This window comes from Myodes glareolus, chromosome 17 (assembly GCF_982192425.1).
Source record: "Myodes glareolus chromosome 17, mMyoGla1.1, whole genome shotgun sequence".
Classification (NCBI taxonomy): Eukaryota; Metazoa; Chordata; class Mammalia; order Rodentia; family Cricetidae; genus Myodes; species Myodes glareolus.
The window spans coordinates 64241667-64251843 of NC_142042.1; the positions used below are offsets into that span (position 1 = coordinate 64241667).

At 46.6% G+C, this 10177-nt stretch overlaps 1 protein-coding gene across 2 annotated transcripts; it reads right to left on the reverse strand.

Moving 5' to 3' along the window:
- Positions 1–1978: 1978 nt before the first annotated feature.
- Positions 1979–9152, reverse strand: Crnn (cornulin). 2 transcript variants are annotated; one of them, XM_085677998.1, is made up of 4 exons: positions 8971–9152; positions 7115–7285; positions 4802–4951; positions 1979–3739 (listed from the first exon to the last, which is right to left on the reverse strand). In XM_085677998.1, exons 3-4 carry the CDS (start codon positions 4937–4939, stop codon positions 2300–2302), a joined length of 1578 nt encoding a protein of 525 aa, XP_085534124.1. In that variant the 5' UTR covers positions 4940–4951; positions 7115–7285; positions 8971–9152; the 3' UTR covers positions 1979–2299. The 2 variants fall into 2 exon arrangements, with proteins under 2 accessions (XP_085534124.1, XP_048313233.1); XM_048457276.2 differs by lacking the exons at positions 7115–7285; positions 8971–9152 and adding an exon at positions 6920–6956.
- Between the last annotated feature and the right edge of the window lie 1025 nt (positions 9153–10177).

The window sequence follows — 10177 nt, forward strand, 5'->3', positions numbered from 1 at the left end:
TCATTTTTTTCCTCCTGTCTCCTACAGTCTCTACTTTATTAGAGTTGGCCATTATCAACAAAGTATCTTCCTCTTTATTTCTTTTTATCAGATAAATTTATTATGAAAAATTGTTCTTTCAATGTAGAGACAAGCTCTTTACATCATCAGAAATCGTACCAAGCTTTTCCTTTCATATTATTTTGTTTCATGTTTATAGAAACATGTGACATGCATAAGTAACCTTGTTCTTTGAATTTCTGTTTTATTTACTTTATTTCTGAACTGTTTATTGGTGTTGCAGAATGTTCAGTCATTTGGTCTGTCATCATTGTTACAATATATTCTCTATTCCCTCTTATCTATTGTCTACTCATTCTCTAGTCTAAATAATAGGATTTCCTAGAACCGTATAATTCTTCTCATATATTCCTCCTTTTCCCTTCTCACTGTCTAACTTGAAGTGAAATCCTTTTACTCCTAGCTTTCCCTTGTAAGTACGTACTCACATGAGACGACCAGCTCCCTAACTGCTTCCACAGGCTTTCTCTTTCTGTTAACTGGTTATGTTTATATTTTCAGGGCATCTAACATTAGATGCTGTTCTGTCACCTCAACCACATCATTTTGGCTTAGCTCTGCAGTTCGATGAATTTAAACATGTATTACCAGACTGCATGCCAAATGCCTCCGTTCTTCCAGCTCTGTGTCTGTTCATTCTACAGGAAGAGCTCATGGCAGTGGCCTTCCCTGGCTCCTTTAAAGTTTCTTGCTATTTATCTTTGGCCTTTATACTCAAAAGTCCTGTGTAGGTGGACAATAAATCAGTTTGTCCTCACAAAGACCAGCCCCAGCCCTAGCTTCCCCACATACTTAAACTTGGCCTTGGTGATGGTTTTTGTTTTTTGTTCATTTTCCATTTCTACTGTTACAAATAAATGCAAACTTAATAACTTAAAACTACAGAACTTTTATTCCTATATATCCCTGGAGGCCAGAAGTCTACAATCAAGGCACTGAAAGGGCTATATTCCTTCTGAGAGGCACTGGGGAAATTCCTTTTCTGGCATTGGCAGGGGCTCATGTTTGGAGGTACTCAGCCTGCCAGATTTTGTTTTATTCTTAGAAAAATTTTACAAACCAACAATGCAGTGGAAAATAGACTTTCTGCAGGCTTGAGAGAGACCCTTCAGACTTCCCACTCTGCGCTCTCCATCTGCCCCTAAGTTTGTAATGTTAGTCACAGGCTTCACTCAAAGAGTGAGACTCTAGGCTGAGCGTTTGAACTCATTTCTTGCTGGACTAGAAAGATGAATTGGTGGTTAGGGGCGCTAACTGCAATTCCGAACACTTTCAAGGCAACTCACAACCATCTGTTTCCCCAGTTTCAGGGAGATCTAATACCTACTTCTGACCTCTGAAGACTCCTGTGTGGTAAACATACATATACTCAGGCACATATACATACCAATAAAAACAAAACCCTACCTCCCTGGCGATTATCAAAGAAAAGAAAGCTGAGAATTCTGCCCTGTGTCTTGTTGGTACCCACCAAGTAGGGTGACAGGAAGGATACTTGTTGGCACCCAGCTGGGAGGTGGTGAAACTCAGGGCATCTCACTCCAGGCTAAACCCCTGGTAATGTATGCCTTCTTCACTTCCTGGCACAGCCTCTGAGGGTCTTCTTGTATTTATTAATAACCTCAAGTCACTGTCTCTGTGATCTTGCTTGGGAATAGAGTCTTAACAGTCTGGAATTAGAGGAAACAAATAACAGTGATTTTACCCGTGTATATATCTTAGTCGTCCTTTGAGGGCTGTCCCAGAAAGCATCTGCTAAGTATGCTCTCTCCTCTGTTCAGCTCTTTCTAACTCTCAGAATCATGTGTTTTCTCAGTGCAGTCCTCCTCGGTGATGGGATGATGTTCAAGTCAACATCAGAACTCTAAAGTCTGCAGTTGGTCGTATCATTAGAAATTATTGAATAAGATACAGAAGCCAGTGTTTAAGCTTTTATTGATGCATTTGAATGGCAATGGACAGACAGCAGAGATAAAACATCTCTGAGAACCCCTGAAAGCCGAGGGGAACTCAGTGCAAAGAGATGGCCCCTTCCTTGTCTTCCTGTTTCCGACAGTGCAGAGCAAAGCAAGCAAGAGAAGCGAGTTTGGACGAGAAAGCACCCTGTAGAAATGATCACTGAGAAAGAACCAAATGAGAAGAAGCATGGCTTTCCATCAATGTTCCAGGGTAGGGCAGAGCAGGGTAGGCTAGTCTCATGCCGGCTGTCTTTTGGTACTGGGCACTGGAGTCAGAAAAGTCATGGCTGGTCTGTCTTCAAATAGGAATATAGTCCCTTGGCTGTGATTCCTTTCTTCTCCCCTTGTATCTGTGCTGTATCCTGGCCCTGAGCTGAAGAAGCAGGAGCGTGTCGGCTACCTGGATCCTGGCTTCGGATCACTATTTCCCTTGTGTGGTCATTGACCCACTCATCTCTAATGACAGTGGGTGTGCTCTCCCTCTGCCCTCCCTTTGGACCCAGGTGGCTGCTGCTAGAGTCTTGTCTTCCTTTCGCTGTGCTTGTCTCAGTCCGGACCTGGCCTCCGAGCACTGGCTCTTCTGTCTCACAGTTGCTTACTGGTGTCCAGCCTTGCCCCATACCTGACTGTGTCTGGGTCTGTCTCTTTTCTGGAGCCCTTATCTGTCTTGCAGACTGGTTCTCATCATGCTCCAAAGTCTGAGAATATGATCCTACCTGCGTCTGGAAGTGTCCTGTCCCTACCTGTCCTGTAGGACTGCTGTCTTGTCCATAGATCTCAGTCATTCTGTTTTGGTCATGGATGGACCCATGTGTTTGCATGCTGTTTCCTTCCTGCAGGCTCCTGCCTTGTTCCCTCATCTGGGTGTGTGTCTGAGTATATGACTGTGCCTGGTGGTGGTCTTTAGCAGCCTGGCCCACTTGGTTTCTATCTTGACTGTGAGTCTCAGTCTCTCTGTTCCGGTCATAGATGGATCCCTGTGTTTGGACTCTGCTGCCTCTTGTCTGCTGCCTACAGCCCTGTTCTACCATCTGAGTGTGTATCTGGGTATGAGACTCTGCCTGTGTCTGGTAGTGTTGTGTAACATCTTGGTCTTCCTGAATCCTGTCTTGGCTATGCCTACTAGTCCCTCTGTCCTGGCCACAGTTGAATCCCTGTGTCTGGAAGGCACCTTCTTGGGTCTGAGTTGTGGTTCCAGCTGTGGTCTCCTCTGTCTGCTGGCTAACCTGTGACTGCCGCTCTGACCGCCTCTCTCTGGTCCCACTCTTGTCTTCTGTCCTCGGGGTCTGCTCCACCTGTCGAGTTGCTTGTGTTTGCTGGTTTACCATCTCCTGTCTCTGAGACTCAGCCTCCCGGTCGTGACTGCTGATCTGTGCAGGGTAGCTGTCCTGATTCTGGGTGTGTGTCCCCACCCTGACCTGTTCCTTAGACGCCTGATCCCTCTGTCCACGGCTGCTGTCCTCACAGCTCTGCTCTCCTCCATCTCTTCCCACTCCAGTGCCACCTCTCTGGCCTTGCTCCAGCTCTTTCCCGGATCCAGGATAGCAGCTTTCAGATCTGTCAGACATGCAGGCACCCCTAGGACTCTCACTCAGCGTCTTAAAGCAGGCCCGAGCAACTTTAAACACTAAGACCAGGAATTCCTTGAACTCCACAGCCCCTGTGTTATCCTCATCCAGCAGGCGCAGGACTTCATCCACAGTCGAGGGATCATGGGGGTTCTGGGGGAGAAATGAGGCCAAGTCAGCATTGCTCCTCTAAGGAGAACTCGGTCAGCCATTGCACTCTGCTTCTAGGCTCCCTCCCTGCACTGCAGACTGGGGACTCTCAGACCCCAGCGCCGCCCACAGCATCACAGTGTAATGTTTTGTTATTTGTGTTTTTTGCTGTATCATCTCTCTTACTCAAGGACAGGACACACTTTTTGTTTTATACATCCTCGATTTCAGATCTGCAGGATGATCAGCTGGGTAAAGATGCCTTGGAGAGGGAATGCGTGTGCTTGTATGCAGCTATCTGGACTCCTGGCTCCTTGTGGCTGCCCTTGCCACTTTGACCCTGGCACCAACCCTACCTGAAACACAGCAGGCGCCTGGCCCCACAGGAATCCAGAGAGCTCCTGTGATGGGGAATCCTATCAGAACAACAGGATGTTCTAAGCATGTAGGCACAATCCTAGTGTGCCGGACTTTGTATCTAAGGGCTTCATTATTCAGTCTACTTTAGATGTTAACTGAAAGCAGAAATGTGCATTAGGGCTGTGGTTCTGGTTTCCTGGGTGGGATTGTTCTCTTGGAGTCCCTGTACCCACGGTTGTTCAGAACTAGTGCTCCAAAATCTCATTTTTGACCCCACTAGTGAGCTAATGTTTTTAAGAAGCTTTGTGCAAGCAGTGTCTTAACGAATGCTAATAAGCAATCACGTTGCAGACGGTGTAGGAAATGTTACTGTGTCAGGTTTGAGAAACGACTACTTTCCCCTCTAATCCATTTGAAGAGTCTGTTCTTGCCTGGGGGAGTTTCCTTGCCTTGTCTTGAAATTAAACTTAATTTAAAGAGAGAATTGAATCCAAGAATCTGTCCTTTCCCTAAGGATGAGGAGGTGTCGCCTGCCGTGACCTCTTTCCCTCCATGTCCTTTATGTTGGCCTGCACAGCTACCGACAGAGTTAGCAGGCTCGAATTCGGCTGCTTGCTCTTTACACCCCCAGGTAAAAGCCCTTGCAGGTAAACACACTTTGACTGTCCTTAGCGTGTTTCTCCCTCTTATCCACACATATCATACCACTATGACGTCAGCAAACTCATGTTCCAGGAGCCTCTTCAGCTCCCCCCGCGTGAGCACTTTGCAGCCGCCCTCTGACCTGGCATAGCACCCGAAGGCTTCGATGATCCCGTGAATGTTTTGCAGCAACTGAGGCATCTGTGCAGCTTGCTGGAAGATATGAGAAGTCCCTTGTATGGGCGCCATAGTCATCTCAGCCCCTGCTGTTTCCTCACAGTATTCTGTGGGTCACTCCTTTCTTTGTGTCTTCAGCTGCATTTGGGCTTTCTCTACCTCCCTTCATCTTCTCCTCAAAATGGACTTTGTGGTGGGAAGAAGGAACCCCCAGGACTTGGGAGGAAGTTTCTGAATCAACATTTAATGCCAGGCTTCACCTCCTACCTGGTGTGAACTGGACCAAGATCTTTGCTATTCTGAGCCTTGGTTTATTCACTGAGTGAAGCCAATACTTAGCACTTACTTCAGAGAATTATCATAAAGGCTTTAGAAGATAATGCATAAAAGACACCCTGCTGATGCCTGGTTTTCTGCTAAGTGGTAGCTATTAAGTATCATCATCATTATTATTACATACATATACACGGATATAATTTGTGTACAGCCATAGACCCTGAACTGCTCACAAAGCACTTTCCTGTGTAACAGCTGATGACCCTCCCCATCACTAGCATTTTCACAGGCAGGGAAAAGGGCTCAGAACAGGTAGATTTGTGAAGGCCACACATTATTTTCTTTTAACCCATATGCAATTAGTTCTTCGGCATATACCTTTGGATGGGTTTCCTTTTTGCCTGTTTCTAGCACCCTACTGGGAACATGAAAAGGTGGTAAGTACACACAGGGGTTAGCCCCTCTTTTGACTTGAAGCTCCCCAGAATCTCCAAGGGTCTAACTCTACCCTCCTGACTTCCCTTGAGAAGGGACTTGGGAAGAAGGTGGGATACACCTGTTGGGAACACTAGGGCTAGGGGGTACCTTTCTAGTGCCAAGATGCTCTGCATTTGCTCTCTGCCCTCAGTCCTGGAACCTGTCAGAGAGGTCAGCCTCTATAAAAGATACATGCTCCATCAAGTCTAAAGGGCTGGTGACCTGTGATGGATGGGTCCCAGTCAAAGGCAAAAAAAAAAATCATTTCCATTAAGTGGGTGAAGGTGAAGATGGGTGTGGCTGAATGGGCAAGAGACATAGATGTGTTAAACAGAAGACTTGGGGAGACCAGAAGGAGGGGAGGTGCTAAAGATGATAGGGTTGAAGTACAAGGGAAGATGGAAGTTTGCAACTTCTGGAAAACCAGGGAAGGGACCTTGGAGATGAAGAGAAGGACTGTACTGGTGGGGGAGAGGATGGCATAGGTAGAGAAGCAAGGAGTGAGGCCAGGAAGGAGACATAGTCCAAGAAAAAGCAAATGAGTGTGGTTGGAGAACTGAGGACCCCAGGTGAGCTGGGCAGGGACAACTTTTCTACTGACCCAGGAGTCGGTAGCTTAGACTCTTCCCTCTCTGTGCCTCAGGGCATAGAAGTTCAAGTATCTCTCTTAACACAGATGGATGCCCCCATCCCAGGTTTTAAAACACAGTTACAGTCTCTGATCCCAGCCTATAAACAGCGAAAAGAACAAATATCCTTTTAGTGATGATTCAGATCATTAGAATAAATTCTACAAATTCATCTTGCCTAGGTATAAACTTAGAGTCAGGAAAGAAGTTCAAATTAGCCCCTTCCTCAATAACACAATGAATTTTTTGTCTGGGTTGGCAGAAACAAACTGATCTGATTCCAGGGGCTCCGAGCATTGCAAAGAACCTTCCAGAATCTTAGGGGGAAAAGTTATGCTGGTCCAGGAAGGTGCGTGGGTGGTGGGTGGCTCCAGTGCTGCTGCCCTCACCATCCAGTGAGAAGAGCTGCAGGCTAGCGCCAGGAGAGGAGAAAGCGGATTGCCTCAGAAGCACACTTTTTCCCAGGTGCTCTGGCTTCAGCCTGCCAAGACTCTGCGGGGGCCCTTCCTGCCTCCAGCTAGGCATGGACACCTGCCAGCTCAGATCTGACTGCCCTGGATTCATGAGCTCAGCCTGCCAAGACACTGAGAATGAGCAAGAAGTTCTTCTGGAGGGAACTTACCTAGTGCCCAGGCAGGATGGGACAAGTTTCTGTTAAGCAGTGTGTGGAGGACTTGTCAGTGGGACAAGAACCTTTTATAGAGGATTTAATGGCACTCAGATGTATTTTAGACAGGATGTCTCCACCCTACAAGAAGGCTTGATTCATCCTAGGCTCAGCCCAGCCCAGCCCCACCTCCCTTCCTCTCCAGCTCACCTTCTGACCGAAGGCTGCTTCTGTTTAATTACAGGCCCTTTCTACCACTGTTAGAATTGTCTCTTGTTGTGTCTTTCTTCTTAGGACTAGGAGGCTTCTTCCGATGAAATGGGCTCAGCAGTACTTTACACAGGCCTGAGATCCTGTGGGATACTATGCATCTCCAGGAGCCTGCAGAGTCATAGAACTCTTGTTTCTTTATCCAAGTACATATCTGTTCATAAAGATTATTCTTTTCAAAGCTTTTTCCCCTTTACTTTCTGATACTACTGCTGTTACTTAGACACATTCTAAGTTCTTATTTTGGGACTGCCTAGTTTATGAGTGTGTGTCTGCATGCATTTGCACACATGTATGTACACATGCATGAAGGCTAGAGGTAAACCTCAGATGTTGTTCCTCAGGTACTTTCCACACTGCACATTCTTTTTCTAAGGCAGAGTCTCTCACTGGCCTGGAACTCACCCATCAGTCTAGGATGGCTGGCCAGCAAGCTCCAGGAATCTGCCTCCGTCCGCTTCCCCAGTGCTGGGATTGTGAATATGCACCACAATACCCAAAGCTTTTATTCTGGATTCTGGAGGTTGAGCTCAGGTCCTGTGCTTTTTCAGTTAAATACTTTATCAGCTGAGCTATCCTCACCCAACACATGCCAGATGCGGTCTCAGTTTCTATTTATTTATTTATTTATTTATTTTGCATCCCAACAGCAGTTTCTCCTCCCTCCTCTCCTCCCAGCTCCTCCCCTACCTCCGTTCTACACCCCCCCAACTCCTCTGTTTTTATTCAGAAAAGGACAAGCCGCCCATGGATCATGACAAAGCATGGCATATCAAGTTGCAGTAAGACTAAACACCTCCCCTTATATTAAGGTTCAACAAGGCAACCCAGTATGGAGAATAGTATCCCAAAAGTCAGCAAAAGAGTCAGAGAAAGCCCTGCTTACATTGTTAGGAGTCCTGCAAGAGGACCAAGCTACATAAATGTAACATATATGCGAAGGACCTAGGTCAGTCCCATGCAGGCTCCCTGGTGGTCGGTTCAGAATCTGTGAAATCCTTTGAGTCCAGGTGAACTGATTTTATGAGTTTTCTTGTGACATTCTTGGTGGTTTCAATTTTTATTCAAACAACAACAAAACCCACTTTCTGCCCTGAAAAGGCAGCATTTTACAGCTGGTGAGAGAAAGACTGAACATGATCATGCCCGGTCTTTCCACTAAACAGTAGGAACCTAGTGGCCCTGTGGCTAGGAGAGGCAAGACCAAAGGAAAGAATTCTTCCTCTTACTGATTTGTTCAAACCCCCTTTCTCCATGCTTCAGAGCAATATCTAAGGTGAAAGTGTCAGTGAGTTTGGCCTGGGTGGGTCGCTGAGCTTTCACGGTAGTGACACCTTCCTCTGGGTTCTCTCCGGCCCTATTTCATTGTCACTGTCTCAGGGCCACAAGAAGAATATAATGGTCTGTGTACATGCTCACACTGGCACGCTCACATGCACACACATGCACACATGTGTACACACAGGCACACACGTGCACACACGCACACATGTGCGCGAACACAGGAACACACACGCACACACATGCACACATGTGTGCACACACATGCACACATGCACATACGCGCAGACACGCACAGTCACACACACGTGCACACACGCGCACACATATGCACACATGCATACACACGCACACACATGCACACAGGCACACACACACACACACACACACACACAGGAGGCCATTGTAGACAGCTTGGTGGACTCAGCATCATTTGTTAAGTCAGTCTCTCCAATGCAGTGTCGTCTGCGTCACCCGTCAGGTCACCTGGAGTGTGATCTGGTGTGAAGACTCACCAGGGCTTCTCTTGGGCTGAGTGGCAGCTGACTTCTCACAATGAAGATTCTTGAGTGGCCTGAATTTCTGTCATCATAGCAGCAACCACGAATCCATCCCTTCCTGAAAGCCTGCTCGCCAGACGTTTCACGCGCTGAGCAATGCACAATGGTGAAGTGGGGGTGGCTGGAGGGTGGCCACTCATGCTGTACCCCAAAGAAACAGACAATGTTAATTGAATTTGCTGGAAAAACCCCCACATTTTGAAGATATTCTAAGCACTGCCCAATTATTAACTCCATGATTGCCAAGTTAGAATACAGTGAGAGCCAAAATGACCTCAGGCTACCTGTAGTACTTCAATAGCCATTTATCCTACACCTGTGTGTCTGAATTAACACCATCTTGACTTGTAGATTAAACTTGGAATATATTGCTAAGCTTGACATGTCTAGCTTATACCAGCTCAGAAGATAAGGATGTCATCAGATCACATCCAATACTTACAGCAGAGATTTACCTGACCTGTGGTCACCAACCTGCGTGGTGTCCCATCAGTATGTCCAGCAAGTGTGATTTGTGACTACCTTTTGTTCTCTGTCTGTAAAATGTTCATATAACTTCCATGATGGAGCATGCTGCTCAAGGCACCCTGAATTGGTGCTATCGCGTCATGGTCGTGTTTAAGAATAAACTATTTCCTTTGGAGCCAAAGTTGATTTATGTCTAAAACCAGAACATTTATGATTCTTTTCTTCACCTTGGAGAAAGAGTCAAACATTTCTGCCGAGTAGAGGGCTGTTTCCAGAACCAGCTTGTATGAAGAGAAATTTGATGGTATTTGTTGCCAACACATCCTAACCGAAAAGTGACAGAGACGTGGTTCTTGGAACAGAAACAAAACAGTCAACAGTTCTGGGCCTCCATGATCCTCTCACCAATTGAATCCTTATCTCCCCAAAGCTCTCTGTAAAGAACACCCTGGAAACCCAGTGAGCAGCTCCCAGTCAGCCCTGCAAATGCCAGGAAGATTAGGTAGATGCCTGATAACCCTGCTGACAAGAGTCTAGTGACTTAGGCTATGTCCCTCCTTCTGACTCTAATCCCTGACTGACAGAAGTGCTGACCGTGTTGTTTCTCAGCTACGATCCAGGCAGAGTGTGTGGACAATGTCTTCAGCATCCTTAGTTTGGTCAGGAGAGCTGTAATCTGCCATGTCCAGGAGTC